The sequence below is a fragment of the Zalophus californianus genome, chromosome 10 (genome assembly GCF_009762305.2).
Source record: "Zalophus californianus isolate mZalCal1 chromosome 10, mZalCal1.pri.v2, whole genome shotgun sequence".
Taxonomy (NCBI): Eukaryota; Metazoa; Chordata; class Mammalia; order Carnivora; family Otariidae; genus Zalophus; species Zalophus californianus.
In genome coordinates, this window is record NC_045604.1 from 938,715 (window position 1) to 955,689 (window position 16,975).

The 16,975-nt window shown below is 60.1% G+C and overlaps 1 protein-coding gene across 1 annotated transcript in view; it reads right to left on the reverse strand.

Moving 5' to 3' along the window:
* The window catches only part of KCNN3 (potassium calcium-activated channel subfamily N member 3), a 128,390-nt gene that overhangs the window by 78,179 nt on the left and 33,236 nt on the right, over positions 1-16,975 (reverse strand). Inside the window, exon 2 of the mRNA XM_027613344.2 lies at positions 14,530-14,625. Coding sequence (XP_027469145.1) covers positions 14,530-14,625 — 96 coding nt within the window. The remainder of the gene's footprint in view (positions 1-14,529; positions 14,626-16,975) is intronic.

Here is a 16,975-nt window from a genome sequence, read left to right on the forward strand (position 1 = left end):
CATTCTACTTTAGAACCACCTGGGCGGGGGAGTGGGGGCCGCCTGGGTGGCTCAGTCGTTAAACCTCTGCCTTTGGACCAGGTCATGATCCCAGGGTCCTAGGATCGAGCCCCGCATCGGGCTCCCTGCTCAGTGAGAAGTGTGTTTCTCCCTCTGCCTCTTTCTCTTTCTCTGTCTCAAATGAATAAATAAGAAATCTTTCAAAAAAATAGAATCATCTGGGAAGCCTGGGAAGCCTTATGCTCAGTGCCTCCCCAGAGCAATTAAATCCAGTCTCTGAGGGGCGCCTGGGTGGCTCAGTTGGTTAATCGACTGCCTTTGGCTCAGGTCATGATCCTGGAGTCCCGGGATCGAGTCCCACATCGGGCTCCCTGCTGAGCAGGGAGTCTGCTTCTCCCTCTGAACCTCTTGCCTCTCATGCTCTCTATCTCTCATTCTCTCTCTCTAATAAATAAATAAAATCTTTACAAAAAAAATCCAGTCTCTGGGGTGGGACATGGGCCCCAGCATTGTTTTAAAGGGTGATTGCTCGGGGTGCACGGGTGGCTCAATTAAGCATTGGACTCTTGGTTTCCACTGAGGTCATGATCTCAGGGTTGTAGGAGAGTCCCATGTGGGGCTCCCTGCTCAAGGGGTCTCTGCTTGGGATTCTCTCTCCCTCTGCCCCTCCTCCCCCTTTACAGAGTCTCTAAATAAATAAATAACTCTTTAAATAAATAAATAAATAAATAAATAAATAAATAAATAAATAAAGGGTGATTGCTGGGTGATACAGCCAAATTTGAGGACCCCTGGTCCAGAGCCTGCACAGATTGACTCACCAGAGAAGTGGCTCTTCTGCTAGGGATTAACTGGTGTGTGGAGACTCAAACTGGGTAAACTTCCATCTCCCCACCCCCACTGTTTGGGGTCATCCTGGGGAATGCATTTTCTCTGGTTTTCTGGGGAGCCTCAGAGAAAGCTGGTGGGTTTCAGACCATACGGCTCCAGTCCCAGCTCCAGCCTTGCGACTTTGGGCATGTTATCGAACTTGGAGTCCTCATCTGCAAATAGGGGCAGGATAATGGCCCCCTAAATGTTCACATCCTAATCCCCAGAAACTGTGAATATGTTCACCCTACAGGCAAAGAGGAATTATGAACGCAGACGGAATTAGCATGGCAATCAGGTGACTGTAAAATAGGGAGATTATGCTGGATTATCCGGTGGGCACAATGTGATGGTCCTTCCATGAGAGAAGCAAGAGGCGTCAGTGTCCGTGATCTGATGTGAGAATGGGGGAAAGGCACCAGCTTCTGGGAGTGGAGAAAGGCAAGGAGACAGAGCCCTCCCCCGCCAAAGCCTCGAGAGGCACACCACCCAGCTGACACCTTGGGTTTAGCCATCAAGACCCATTTTGGACTCCAGACCTCCAGAAATATACGACAATAAATGTGTGTTGTTTTCAACCACTAAATGAATAAGTTGTTACAGCAGCTGCAGGAGCCTGATACAGGGTGAGTGAGAATAAATTGGAGGCAGCGTGAAGATTACATGAGATAAAAGTCTGAAACACGGAGCTCTGCTCCTAATGCCTCGTAAGGATTAGCTGCTGTTACCGTGTCCGCCATGGCCGTCCTCTGGGGGGCTGCCCCCTCTCTGCACCCCAGCTCCTGAGCTGCCCTAGGGGCCTGGCCAGTCCTTCTGAGACAGGGCAGGCAGCTTTCTAGAGCTCTGCGATGCCCATTAACACAGCCCAGACCAGTCTCTGCTTCCTGACTCTGTTCCTGAGAAACAACAGGAAATGGGGTGGGAGGGGTGGGCAGCGGAGAGAAGGGTGGGAAGGAAGTCCCCAGGGAGCGCTCCTGACCACCAGCTAAGAAAGCCTCGGGAATGGTCAGCCACGGCCTCAGAGACTCCACCTCACGGGCCCAGGGTGGCGGCTGGAGCGGGACCACGTCCGGTGGGCAGACGGCTTGGGTTCGCAGTCGTGACCTCGTCGGCAAGGAGGGTCCAAAGCTACACATTCATCACCCCCTTGTGTGCACCTGGCTCTTGTGCACCCTTTCGCCCAGTTCTGTAGCTGGTGCTCACAGTGCTCCAGCGTGGCCGCTGTGATCCCATCAGAGGGACAGGGACACAGACACAGGGCGGCCCAGCGCCTCACCCACGACGCCCGTTAGCCACGGAGCTGAGGTTCCAACTCGATTCTGCTCTCCCATATTTCACTTTCTGTTCATAAAGACCCAACTACTATTTCAGTCGTTATTGATTTGGTCTTGGCAGCGCGAGAACACAGTTAGCACAGGCTATTAATCTGTGTTTCCACAGAAACGTGGAAGCCTCAAGAACCACAAACAAGGAGACTAGAAAGGTGCCCAGTGAACAAATCTCACGTAGGCTCGAGGGCCGGTAACCCCAGCTCTTGGGCTTCCCGTGGCCCTTGTGCGGACCGGGCAGGTGAGGGGAGACGCGTTCCTGCCCCACCGTGCACACGACTCCCACCACGCTGGAATGTTGCACCGGCCCCAGGAACTAAATTTACCCCGAAGGGACACCCAGATCAGAATGTTCTCTGCTGCATGATCCTGCCCTCTGGTTCCGTGTCCAGAGCCAGGCGGTGTTGGCTGTGAAGCTCAGCCCTGTCAATCTGGCTTGAAAGCCACGCACAAGAAGCCAACCCACAGCGACAGACACCACGTGTTCAGATAGGAAAGGGGGCAAGGCTGGAGCGAGTGAGCCAGCAGAGCCGGCAGGAGAGGGCAGAACCAGAACGAGGCAGGTGTAGACAGTGCCCACGAGAGGTCAGAGGGGTGGAGGGAGAAGCAGCCTGTGTCTGGGCGGCTGCCCCCAACAGCAGGAGCCACGGCATCAGGAGCCACGGCAGTTGCTCCTGGACAAGCCATCTCCCTGCATTCACTCCTTTGCAACCCACTACAAACTAAGGAGCCCCCACACCAGCCTTGGATGGTGTTACTGACCCTGCGGGCGACAGCCAGGCCTCGGGGCAGGAGCCCAAGCCGCACTCTGGAAGGGTGGCCTTTTGGCCACCGCGCATCCCCAAGCCTGCAGGTGGAATGCTGCGGGCAAAGCAGGGACACAAACGCCCTGCCTTGGGGAGCTCGGTCTCCAGGCTGCTTGGAACAGTATATTCTGAGGTGGCGGCTGAGTTTGGGAACAACAAGGGAAGAGCAAAATTGCAAAACTCCAAGGTTCTTGTAAAGCCCCACCAGCTCAGCTCCTGCTCCACATCTAAACGGATCCGACAGCACAGGCCCCACGAGGCCCTGGCTCCCAGGGAGGTCCTGACCTGCCAGGGAGGATTCTGAGGCCGGCAGACGTACTTCCCGTAGCTTTCACCGGTGAGCCAGAGTGCGCCAAGGAGCTGCCCTCCTGATTCCTAAGATTTCCCAAGGAGGGAGACCCATCACCGCTTCCTCTAGCCCATGCTGGGCTGTGGCTCAGCGCAGGTGCTGGCTTGGGGCTGGGGGCCCCGGGGACGGGGGCTCCACCTTCATCCCCATCTTCCCCCCACCCCCTGGGTGTCAGCACTGAGAGTGAGGCCCCCCAGTCTCCCACACAGTGTTTGGCTAATGCGACTAATGGGTCCCTGGCTGACCCGTCCCCGAGCCCCTTCTGGCAGACGGGGGCTGCTGCCGCTCTACACATGGGTGCCGGGCTGCCCCCACTCCTGCTTGCCAGCTCCCTTCACCCCCACTTCTCAACACTGCCCCATGGCACCTGCACCCCCACTCCCTGCTCCACACCTGCCCGAGTAGGTCCCTTCCCTAAAGCACCCTCGCCCCTCCTGAGCCCGGGAGCTCTGCCCAGCCCTGGAGGCCCATCCCAACTGGCCCACAGGGCGGCCGGGGGGTCCTTGCTGTGCCCACCACACCCGCCGTCTGCAAGTGTCCCAGCACTCGGCGGCCAAGGCGGTGGTGAGACTTGAGCGCTTCTCTGCCCGTTAGAACGCAAGCCCGTTGGGGGCGGGGCCCTTGCCCTCCCCGCGGTGCCTGGCTCAGAACAGACCTCCGGGCCTCAGGGGGCCTCCCCTGAGGTGCTATTTCTAACATCAGCAGGAGGACAGACGCTGCCCTGCCCACTACCTCCCCCCAGTTCCACACACAGTGGTGGTCATTTCTCTTCGTTCTCAAACCAACGAGGTTTCTAGCACATTCTAGCAAGAGCCCCCAGAGAGGGCCGGGAGGAGCCTTGCCCCGGCTGCACAAACGAGGGAGCTGAGGCCAGGGCGGGGCGGGGCGTGCGGTGCCACCACGGCAGAACAGACCTAGTCGGAGCGGCCTCGCGGAGCCCAGTCTGGCAGGGGAGGCAGCTCTGCACCTGGCGGATGGCTCCACTGTGGCCGGCCACTGACAGACGGTGCGGGGCTGCGGCCGGCGGGGCCACGGGACAGCAGTCACAGCCGAGCCCGGCGGCTGCGGCTGAGAGCGGCTCGGGGACTGTTGCGGAAGCACACTGCTGTGGCGGACCCCGTCCTGCTGGTGGCCGGGTCCACAGAGGGCGGCAGCCAGCCCGCGACTCGCAGCTCACCGCCCGCCCTGAGTGTGGCTCTGTGAATGCAGAGCAGAGCTTATTTGGGGAGGGTGGGCTCGGGAAGAGCATAAAACCATGGCCGAAGGGGTCGCCACAAAATGCTTAGAACAAGAAAGATTTGCAAATCTTGAATTCCTTTTTCTCCATTCCTTCTGTCTTTAACCCACCCAAAAGGAAGATTATCTCCCCAGATTCCGTTTGTGGTTCCACGGTCATATCAGTGGTTTGGATGAAGCGATTATAGTCGGGCTCACCAAACATAGGAAGAGGAAGCAAGGAGGGCCCCCAAACACGCAGACGAGACCCAGGCAGTCTAGAGGGATGAGCTGAGCAAAAGGGGGTTGCCTAACAGGCAAACCAAAGATGAGGCTTTTCCCTCAAAAAGCCAACCATGCAAGCAAGGGTAGGAGACTGGGGTCGGGGGTGTGGAGCCGGTGGCTTAGCACCTCTGTGACAGAGAGAGGGTTTTCATAAACATGAGTGTCAACGTTCACCGACCGGCTGGATGCAAGTCAACGGCGCTGTCTTTGGCCGCAGTGTCAGAATAAGAAAGCAGGTGCATGGCGCTCTGTACCGACCAGCTCGCAGGCCTTGGCAGGTGCAGACCAAGTGGGCCGAGTCGGAACAGCAGGGGCAAGGCAGAGACAGGGCCCCTAACTGCACCAGGGAAGCTGCGGATGTTTCATCTGGGGAGGAGAAGGCCCTGGGAAGTCCAACCAAGGAGGCTAGCGGTGAGGCTGCCGGCCCCTTACCAGGGGAAAGCCAGAAGGACAAGGAAGTATGCGTGGGAAAGAGGAAGCTGCAGAAGCCTGACCCCCCTCCGCAGGCCACTGACAGGCCAAGGCTCAGGGTCTAAAGGGAAGGCCAGATGCACCCCAGGCAGGCCTTGGCTCTGGGACCGGGGATAGGCAGGGACACTGTGGGTCCAGGGAAGGAGCAAGTGGGCACAGGAGGTGGCCCCTCGGACGGCAGGAAAGAACAAGACCCAGGAGGGAGCCTGGCCAGGCAGCCAGGAAGACTCCAGCCTGGCAGGGGCGGGACGGGAGGCCATGTCCCAGTTCAGACAGCTGGCATTGCCACCCCGAGGGTGCCGGGCCTCACCTGGGACCCAGGAGGAGGACAACGGGGAAACCGGGATCAGGAAGGGGTTTCTAACAGGCAGAAGAGCCCCCGTGAAGCAGGTGCTGGGCCCCTCCTAGAGGGGTGGCTGGGGTGGGGGGGCCGGGTGCTGCTGCGCGGACCCTGGGCCCTGTCATGGCACCTCGCGCCCCTTTTCGGAGGGGAGTCCACCTGGCTCAGCCCAACTTCAAGGCTGCTTTTGGGGCCTGTGGAGCAGGGACGGGAGACACAGTCTGGGTCGGCGCTCTGTCCCCGGGGCGCTGCAAGCCCGCGGGGCTGGGCTCCGAGGACCTGGCTCCAGCCGGCCCCGCCTCTCCCTGCTGGCCCGGACGCTGGGCGCGGCTCGACTCTGGCTGCCTTCCCTGCACAACAGGGATAATGACAGAACCGCCCCGGGCCCTTCTGCCCCCCCCCCCCCGCCCCCGAGGTCACACAGGCACGAGTGCAGCACGCAGGGGTCAGCAAGCAGAGGGGCCGTCACTAGCGTTTGTGGCTTTACTAACCACTCCCCGAATCTAAACTTGGGAGCGGAGCACGGGCCGGCGCCGTGGGGGGGCCGGCACGGGGAAGGCAGGCTCGGGGTCCGACGCCGGGCGTGCCACCGGGCGTGCGGGCAGGAGCCAGGGCCTGGGAGGAGCGCCCGCGCCCAGGCCCCTCGAGGGGCGTAAGGTTACCTACGAGACGACAAGTCGGCTCCGGGGGCAGATGGTGGGGACAGTGGCAGGCCGCGAGCAGGGCTCAGCTGGACGCTCAGAAACCGTTAAAATGGCAAATGTTATGTACGCTTCACCACGTGTTTTATAAACGCGCTGAAGTGACAGACTCAGGACGTGGCCCTGCGTCTACAGACCACAGGCCCAGCAGCCTCCCCACAAGCCCACACGTCTGTGTCTGCGCCACGGTCAGAGTGTAGCTCTGCGGGACTCAGCTGTCCTGAATTCTTTAATTCAAAGATAAACCCAGCACAGCCCATGTTTTCTCCCGTGATCGGGTTTTTGAGAATTTGACCATCTGCCTTCTTGGGACACTAGAATGCTCAGAATTTTCTTGGTGGTCCAACGCAAGGACAGTTGTCCAGAACACTAGAAACTCCCCAAATCTGCGGAGAGCCAGCTGTCTTTAGAATCGGTGCATCCTCACGATGTCCCGCGCTGCGTCTGGCACAGCAGGGACAGCCCCGGGGGCGGCGGCTAGGAGAAGACCGGGAGGTGGGGCTCTCAAAACACACAACCCCAGGCAGGGGGTTCACTGGCCTTGGGGGTGCAGGCAGAGCAAGGGGCTCTGCTGCCCATGCCTGATGGAGAACCGCCGGGTCGGGGGAAGAGCATTCTTTGAAGACAGTAGCAACAATGATACTAAATGGGATGGACTGACTCTGGGAAAGTCACCGGCGGCGGCACACACACGGGCCCCCGCAGGGACACAGAACATCCTATGCCGCTAGGCCCTCGCCCCCCGGGGCCTGTGGCGAGTGGGCGTCCGTCCTCATGGAAGGAGACTGGGAGTTGGCACTGGGAAGGGAGGCTGGTCACTGACTTTAATTATCCTAAAAGCTTTTAGATGTCCGACCAGTGCATAGTTGTAAGAGACGTAACAGGAGCCACCTTTAAACTCTAAGATGTCCAAGCCAAAGAACCATCTGCAATTTTTCCTATTTCAGGTTGGAGGCTATTCTGAGGCAACAGCCAGCTTCCTTTCTGGGCAAAGGCCAGGAGGGCAGGAGAAGGGCAAAGCTGCTCGGATGGCCCCGCACGAGGGCCTCCTCGTTACCAGGCCCATCACGGCTCCCTCCCTCAGCCTTTCTCTCCTCTATACTGGGCACCCTTCGGACACGGAACCCTGGATGCGATCAGAGGCCCCAAAGGTCATCTGGCCCAGCCCGCTCGCCCCACAGAGGACAGCACCGAGGTTGACAGGGGCACTCCCTCCTGCTCTCGTCCAAGCTCACACAGAGATCGGGCCCCGCAAAGGTTCAAGGGTGGAGGACACCCCCACTGTGTCGGACTCCTGAAGCTGAGGAAGCTTCTGGAGGACCTGGCAAGAGGCCTCTGCCTGGAAGTCACAAGAGCTGGGGCGGGCTGACTGTAGGCCGGTACTGGTCGCACTGGCCACACTGGCCTGGTAAGTCTGAACGTGCCCGGGGCCACGGTTTCATACCTGCTAACAGACACAGCACGTGCCCTGCCGAGGCACATGAGACAGGGTGATATTTCCAGGTGACAAAACAAGAGAGTCAGTACCAGCATCTGAGACACCGCACGCGAGCCCCGCGGGCTCCGGGAGGGCAGCCGGGCAGGGAGGCCCTCTTTGAGACAGAAAGGGTTAAACCCAAATGTTTAAATATTTAGCAAATAAACCCAAAATGTCACACAGAGACTGCCAGGGCTAGCGTGGTAACCATGGCAATCGGTGGCCGGCGGCACAGGGGAGAGGCTGGGACCAGTGAGGGTATAGGGAAGGAGGCCCCACAGGGGTGGTCAGCTCGCAGACCCGGGCCCCGTGCCACGCAGCCGCAGAGGCCAGAACAGGACTGTGGCCTCAGGGTCAGTCGGCCACACAGAGGCTCTTTCCTCTCCTACTGAGTGAGGGGAGAATATGTCCGCCCGCCTGCCCCCACGCTTGCCCTCATTCCTTTCTTTGTTCTCACTGGACACCTGCTCTGTTAGGCGCTCCAGCTCCGGGACACAACAGAGTCACGTCGTCCCCTCCACACGGACTCACAGCAGGGAGCGGGTGCGGGCAAGAAATGGGGGTTACAATTCAACATCAGACACTTGATGCAGGGATCAGAGCCAGCGCCAAGCCAGCTCCCGGCCCCCGGTGGCTGGGGACACTCCTGGAGGTCTTGGGGTCTCAGGGGTCCCCAATCTGTTCAGCCCAAAGGGAGTGCCTGGGCCACTGGCCCGTCTTGGAGCCAGTGAAGGCAAGTGAAATCCATCAGCCAGCCAGCCAGAGACACCCACCCCAGGAAATGTCTACCAGAGGCCTCCAAGGACAGAAACCGTGCCCCACTGGTGTTAGGCAGCCACCACCTCCCTTGGAGGACAGACACCCATTCCTTCTCTTCTTTCTCCACTGCCCTGAAATGCTCCAGGCCAGTTTCATACAAACATACAAGGTCCCTGCTCCCGATGAAGGCGGGACTCAGCCAAAGCCTCACCTCCCTGTGACACACCTGCCTTGCCCTCTGTGCACACAGTATCACACACACCTCACACCGTGGCTTAGCCCGGTCCCATGCATCGAGGTCTAGGACAAGCAGCCTCCAAAGGCAGGGAATGGCCTGGATTATTTCTGGATTCCCAGCCCTGGACCAGGTAGTCCTGGGGGGTGGGGTGAGCTCAGGGGGCATCTTCTTCCACGCGGAGAGGGAGGGTGAGGGTCCAGAGCCAGACCTGGCCTGCGCTGTCCTGTTCCCCAAAGGCAGACGCCACCAACTCATTCAGCAGTGGATCCTCGAAGCATGCGGGCCTCAGGAAAGCCTCCTGCACCCCGGATGGCCGTGTCCCTGCGGCGGCCTGTTACACACACCCAGGAGGGCGCTCCGCCCTGTGGGCCCACGACGCCGTGGGAGGTGAGCCCCTCCCTAACATGAGCTGTCTCTTGAATATAATTTATGTCCTATAATTTGAAGTCATTTCCCTGTCAGCCGAGAACTTACTGGCATTTAAAAAAAAAACACCCACTTAGACACACTTACTAAATCACCAGTGTCCCGTTTCACAGGCCCCTGTGTTTCAACCCATGCGGTTGGAGGCCCGTATCTCGTTACTGTCACTGCGTTCCTATCAGGTCTGAGGCAGGCTTAGAAGCCTCTGGAAGCCAGCATCAGCTCTTGAGGAGAGCGACACCCCCAAACAAGAGTGGCTACCTCACCCCTTTGACTTTGACTTTTGACCAGTAACCACAGACTGAGATTAACGACCTCTGAAGCTCCGTGCGCACGCGGGGCTGGACGGGGTGAATTTTCTGCCCCTGCTCTGTGCCCTGCAGCTTCCCGCCCCGTGGCTTCACCAAGGCTCTGCTCCTACTTCCAGAACGGGTGTGCTGCTCCCCCACCCGGGCCCCAGACTCCGAGCCAGGGCACCGCCTCCCCGGGAGAGCGAGCCCCACCCCCCCTGCAGGCTCCTCCTCAGCGAGCCCCGCCCCCTCCTGCAGGCTCCTCCCCAGCGAGCCACCCCCCTCCTGCAGGCTCCTCCCCAGCGAGCCACCCCCCTCCTGCAGGCTCCTCCCCCGGAGAGCAAGCCCCGCCCCGCACCCCCGCAGGCTCCTGGACCAGAACCTGGCCCATTACTTCCTCCCCCTCCCAACTGGCCCCTTCCTGGCAGCTGATGGCCACATGCAGTCTCTATAAAAATGGATCAGACACCCCTCCCTTAGCACTGTGTCCTCTCCAGCTGCCACTCTGGCTTCCTGCCTTCACAGCCCAACATGTTAGACAGAAGACTGGCCTGCACTCACTGTCTTACCTCCCACGACTGCCCTGTGACTGACATTCCCAGTGGATGAGGGGCACATGGACCCTGCCATGGCCCAAGGCAAATGACCGGTGTCCCCAGCTCCTTGACCTCCCTGCGCCATAACCAGTGCTCCTGCCTCCTGGGTCTCCGCGGGCCTCCCTGACTGTTCCTTCTCCTCCAGGGGTCTGCCCTGTCTCTCCTCTCACACCCACCCGCCTGGGGGCCTCTGCAGCCCTGGCCTGGAGGTGGCTAGGTCCCTCCCTGCCCCACCCTGCCAGACCTCAGATTCAGCACGCCCCAGACTGACCTGGTTATCACTCCCACCTCAACCTCCTGTGGCTTCAGTCTGAATGGCACTCCCAGCCCCTAAGCTACCCAAGCAGCAGGGGGGCTCCTCCCCTCTCTGCAGACAGCACCTCCATCCTAACAGGTGACCAAGTCTGGGCAATTCCACATGCTCAGCGTCCCTCCTGCACGGCCCCTCCTGTCCTGGCTCACGTCTTGCCCTGGTGCAGGGCATCACCAAGCTTGAAACCCTTCCCTGGGACACCCAGCTTCCCACTGGCACTGCCTGTATCCATGGACCCATCCATCTCCTCTTGCAGGACCTTGTCCTGAGACAGTGGGGATGCATGCTGTAGTTTCCCGTCTCAGGGCCTTGGTTTGCTTTGAGATGTCCTGTCTACCCTGTCTGCCAAGCAAACACGTCCTTGGTTCAGCTAAGGTGTTTGGCATAAATTCTCTAATGCACAACAACCCTTTGTGGTACATACTATTATCAGCCCCATTTTGCAGAAAGGAGATTGACTAAGAGGGATTAAGTAACTTGCTAAAGGCCACCAGAGACAGTAAAATGTGACAAAGAGCATGATTTGAACCCACACCCGGCTACCCTAGAGTCCAAGTTCCCCACCACCTGCTACCCTGCCTTCAGGGTGGTACCAGAGACGTTAGTCCGAGCCGCGGCTTCCCTCAAGGGTGGCAATTGGGGAGCAAAGGTGGGCTTCCAGGGCAGAGCACCAGGCTCGGCAGAGTGGACCCACCACGCGTGTGGCCAGTGCAAGAGCGGGGGACGAGAAGGCGTTCGCTGTGTCTGCGCGGCGGCCTCGGACACGCGGGGCTGCAGCCTGGGGACGGCAGGCCGGCGCTGTCCCCGGGGCTGGGTGGTGACAGCAGACCGCGGGCAGCGGACTCTCCTGGGAGGAGCGTTTCCCAAGTTCTGGTAAATAAATGAAACGCCCGGTTTTTGTGTTTGCATTTCTTTCCAGTTCACACTGGCCTGAGCATAACAGATGCCTGAGCCTTTGAAATCTCCATGCTCCAGAAAGCCAAGCAGAAAAACCTGAGGAGAAATGGGGCGGCCATCTTCAAACGACAGAGCTGCCTTGTGGGAGACATGGGCCCCTGCTCATCCCTGTTCGGGGCTGAGGGGACGCTCCGGGGAGGCCTGCTTCCTCACAGCAGAGGGCAGACTTTCCAAAAACCCATGCTGCTCATCAAAGGAGAGCCCCCCTCTACCGACGGAGAGCCCCCCTCGACCGGTGGAGAGTCCCCCTCAACCAGGGGAGAGCCCCCCTCGACCGGCAGAGACACCCCTCAAGAGGCAGTGGCTCCCTGTCACAGGCAGAGCCCACAGAGGTAGGGGGGTTCCTGCACAGGTGGGGGTACCTGGTCACCTCCGGGAGCCTGCCAAGCCTGAGGCTCCACGACAGAAGCCAGAGTTCAGTTAAGAGCCACCCAGTTTCAGAATTGTGCCTCGAAAACACAAGCCACCCAAACTGACACGAGGAATACGATTCCAGAAGGCACCCCAGCCTCCTGTGTGCCAGGGCCGGGGGCCTGGATGCGAGTGTCTAGGGCGGCGGGGGGGGGGGGGGGGCGGGCGACACAGTCACGTGTCTGTGCCAAGTGCACAGCAGCTGGTGTGGGAAGTGGTGAGCACGTCCTTCACACAAGCCCCTGCCTCGGCCCCACGGAGGGGGCGAGCCACCCCCCACCCCGCTTCCCGCAGATGAGCAGCAGCTGGGCTCCCCACCCCCACAGGTGCTCCCGGCACAGCACCCCCAGCTGTCCACCCCCCTCCTGCTGCGCTCGGACCCAAACCAGAGCATTACAGAATGAGGAGGCTTAGGAGCCCCACTTGACAGATGGGGACACCGAGGCCCAAGACCACAGAGCGAAGGAAGAGTCCCAAGGGCTTGGACACCGGACATCCTGCATCCAGCGCCCTTTTACTCAAAAGAGGCCCTGCAAACCCCTGCTCTTTGTCAGACACTGTGGGTCCCTGGAAATGCAAAGATTCATGACATCACCGTCCCTAAGTTTGGGGAGAAAGATACAGAACAGGGAACTGCAATGTGGTCGGGCGAGGTGCGTCCGAGGGAGCCCCGTAGGAGCAAGCTCTCCCCGAGCTGACTGCCGGGACCCAAACCACCCCCGCGTCCTTCAGGCAGGAGAAGGTCCAGCTCTGTGCAGAAGTCGCTTTACTGGAAAGGTAAGGGACAGAGGGAGCCAGGGACTGTGACTCCCCACATGATGGGGGGCCACGGGGCCACGGGGCACAGCTCTGGAGGCTGAGAGCGCAGGCAAGCCCGGGCTGGGGGGGGCGGTGCAGAAGGGTGGGGGGGTCCAGCCTCCTGCAGGAGGGTGCCCAGCTGGAAGTGGGGGGCAGAGGTCACAGGAAGACCACCAGCTTCCACCCCGGACTCCACTGTTACCAACCCTCTCAGAGTCCAGCAAAGTGGGTACTAGGGTGTCCATACTTCACATGGGGAAACTGAGGCCCAGAGAAGCTGTCATTGACCCCAGGTCCTGCAGGCCAAAGTGTCTGAGCCAGGACTCAGTGCAAACTGTGACGGCCAGGCGAAAATAAGCGGCCGAAACAGTGTCCTCTACTGCCCATAACTAGGGCAAAGTGGAGACTGGGTGTGAGCCGCGTTAGGACAAGGGGCGCCGAGCGAGCTGGTGGCGCTGCACCGGGCTGGGATGGGCCAGGTCTGAGAGCTGAGGCTGGGACCTGCTCCGCGCCCCGCCTCCCTCAAGCCCGGGGCACAGCCGAGCTCCAGGACTCGGCCTTTTCTCTTGGGCCTGGGTGACATCTTCCACACAGGTCAGGGGGATACGTAGCAAATGGGCTCCCTCCGGATGAGACACGGGGGTTCAGAGGGGTCGAAGGAATCCCTGGGCCCCACGGCTGGTTCAGGGCAGGATAGGCCTGGCCCCTCCTGCCTGCACTGGCTCCTGCCGGGGGCTGACAACCACGGCCTGGGTCAAAGGCCACCAGCTCCACGCAGTTCCAACTCCGAGAAGGAAACTTCTTGGTGGTGTCTGGATGCGGCGCTCAGAGCAAACGTCTGTCTGAGCACCTGTGAGCCCCCGAGGGTCGCGGCTTCTGGATCAGTGTCCTCTGGCCATCCACAGCCGGGAACCCTGCCATGGTGGCCGGGAGCCATCCAGGCCGGCCCAGGGCCCCGACACCTACCCGCATCTGCCTGTGCAGCCACCCGCCCAGAAAGCCCCACAACAACGGGGACAAGATTTGCATAGTGTTTCTGGCTCACAGAGCACTGCTTGTCCTCTGTGAAAGCTGCTCCAGACAGATGGAGAAAGGTCAGGGCTGGCCAAAGACACACCGTGGGAAGAGTCGAGACTCAAGCCGGTTTCTCTGACTGTGAGCTCTGGTCCTTGTCGGTCTGTCGCCTGTGGCCCAGATGTGGCTGTGCCCTCCTCCAGCCCAGGGACCCGGATTACATCCTGACTCACATGCATGTGAGGAAAGGCATCTGAGGTTCTAGAACTACCCAGTCTGCAGTGGAGAGGGTCAGCCTGTGGGGCCGGGCGATGGGGCCCCAGTGTCCTGAGAAGATGCTGCAGGTCTGCTCACTCCTGCACCCCTTCCCCGCCCCAGCCCAGAGGGGCTGCCTGTCCTCGGCCTGGAAGTGCACCCAGAGGCCCAGCCGACACTTCTCCGGGGGCTGAGTCATTTCTGAGCACCAAGAAACAGCAACCCCTCACCCACATCAGACTTGTATCCCACCAAGAGAGTGACTCCTTCCCAGCCTTCAGGGTCCAGTGGGGGTAACGGCCACACCACTGAGAAATATGGACTGCTGGTGGTATTTGGTGCAATGCGTGCATGTGTGCGCAAGGGGACACGAGACGGGGCTGCCTCAATGCGGGGGCGGTCTGGGGTTCAAGCTCTGAAAGCCTCCAGCAAGAGACAGAGAAGGTACGGGGCTCTCACGGCGCAGCCATGAGGATGCGGACCAGGACTGCCCCCCAGATCATGAGGCCATGTTCGCTTCAGGGGCCCCCAAATGAAGATCTGTCACACCGTTCTGAAGGCCCAGGGCAACCCCACTTCCCTCTCTCATGGGGTTCCAAGCCGGAAGGGAAGAGCCCCGGCGCCAGCACCTACCTGGACCTCCCGCGTGTGGTAGGCGATGATCAAACCCAAAAGGATGATGGTAGACAGACTGATAAGGCATTTCAGGGCCAACGAAAACATGGAATCCTGCCGGAGAAATGGAAAGAGAATTAGGAATGGGGTCGGTCGAGGGGCTGTGCAAAGGGGAAGGGGGCTCAGGGGCACGGCCAGCAGGTCCTGCCTTGGGCTGGGCCTGGGGCTGCGGGGGCTGAGCAACCCCCCCCCCCCCCCAGCCTCTGTTTTCTAGAGTTAAAGCCCACTTGCCTTCCTGGGATGGAGGCTGCCTGGGCAGGAGGCATCACGTTTGCTCTCCGCGGCCCAGTTTGCGCATGGGTCATTTAGAATTTTGCCTCCATGCTCACAAGTCGTATGAACATAATTCCTTTTTGGGCTGCTTTTCTACGTTAGGGCTTCAATCTCCAGCCTGGGCCTCTCTCTGAACAAACCCGAACCAGAGGATTCCTGAGCTCCTTCCATCTCTGACCATGCAGGGTTTTCTCCGGCATGACGTAGAACGTCCCGGCCGGTGTTCTCACCACCCAGGTTAGGTCAAGAGCAGGGAGGGAGGCAGGGTGGCAGAGAGTTGCTGGGGAGCAAAGAGGGCCCCCCTGCAGGGGGCGGGGCAGGCAGGGGTGCGCCCCCAGTGTTCACTGCATCTTCCAGCCAAGAACCGCCAGGCAGCACAGCTCTGGACACAGCCCCTTCCCGGCTGTGTGGCCTTAGGCTGCCCGCTCCTCCTCTCTCCGCCTCGACTGTCTCATGTGTCCAGTGGGGGGAACATTAGTTCCCGCCTCTGAGGGCTGCCGGGAAAAATAAAGGCATCTGTGGGTGTAAAGTCCTAGACCCATGCCTGGCCTGGGGAGGCTTAGCTACCTCTGTCATTCACTGCACATCCTCTGCAGAGTCAGCGTGTCCGGGCCGGGACATGGTGCCCTGCTGGGCATCTGGAAGCCAGGAAGTAGGGGCGACTCTGGTCCCAAGGGAAGTCGAGAGCACAGCCCGAGCAGAGTAGCCGATGCGCCGGGCAGCACTTCTGAGCTCTCAGTCCCCAGAGACCCATGGCACGCCAGCAACAGCCCTGTGCTCACAGCCGCCCCTGACCTCCAGAAAGCACCTTACAGTGTGCAAAGTGCTGTCACATATTCGCTCTCATTCATCCTCATGCAGCCTGCGGCCTCTATCCCAACTTTGTGGATGTTACAGGAGGAGGCTCCGGGGGTGACTGGCTTGTGCCGGAGTTGAAAGCCAGCGTCTATGGCTCGAACCCAGAGCCCTGCCCTCAGGCGCTCAGGCCCTCTCTGCCATGAGAAGCCCACTCAAGCAGATCCAAAGGACAGCTCAAGTCAGTAATGGGAGGTGTCTCCAGCGAGGAGACAATGAATGCCAAGGGAAGCCTACGGCAGGGCTGGGGGGGGCTCAACGGAAGGAGGGAGACAGCAGCGCCCGAACACTGCGACGCAGAGTGAGTGCGGCTCGGGTCTGCAGGGTTAGCGGGTGGTGTCCAGTAGGGCAAGCTCTGGAGTCAGGGGAGGGCTCGGACCTGCAGAGGCCCAACCCCAGGCTCCCCACCCTCCACCGCTGCAGGCTGAGACCCCAAGAACCTCTCCCTGGGGTCTGTCGGTCACGTATTTGATACAATTACTGGGTGGGGCCCCCTTTGTGCACAGGCTAGTGCTGGGGACCCACGGAGAACAAACGAAATAGTGCATTCCTTCATTCCTTCATGACAACTGCCGGAACCCCGCCAGATGCTCAAGCGTGCGGAGCGGTGGGGGGCGTTCAGAGCACCCTGCCTGCCAGAAGCTTCCGCCGGTCTGGCTTATGCACAGCCCCCAGTCTGTGTGCCACACAGGCTCGTCCGTGGCAGGGAGGGCTCCATCCACACTGCCCAGACCACGGTCTACACCTCAGCCAGGTTTCACGGAGCCTCCACAGTCTACAGCGCAATGCAGAGCGGCCTGTGGTCCTCGCTCCCCACACACGTGCGGACAGAGCCCGGGGCAGCCCTCGGGAAGCCTCCTGTCTTTGAGAGCACAACTGGGAGACACCAGACACACCACCCAAGCCTAGAGGTCTGACCTACAGAGGGCTGAACACACAGCCTGAACTCGGCTGTTTCAGGACAAGACCCACCTCCCGACAGGAACCACCAGGGACGGCTCCCCCGGCCCCTGAGCCGGGAACGGCCCTAACTTCTCCCTCCAAGGACTCTGGAGGCATCTGGGGAGCATCACGCCTCCCCTGGGAAGGCCGTGGGATCAGCTGCACATTTCAATGTCTAATTTATTTCTTTTGGCAGAAATGAACTAAAGCCAGAATCCAAGTCTATTTCCATCATTTTTAGAGGAAGAGGTGGAGGGAAAGGGGCCAGATGCTGCCTCCCCTCCTTTGAGCCTCTTCCTTTTGTTCTAAAACTCAAAGCCTTTACATAAGAGGC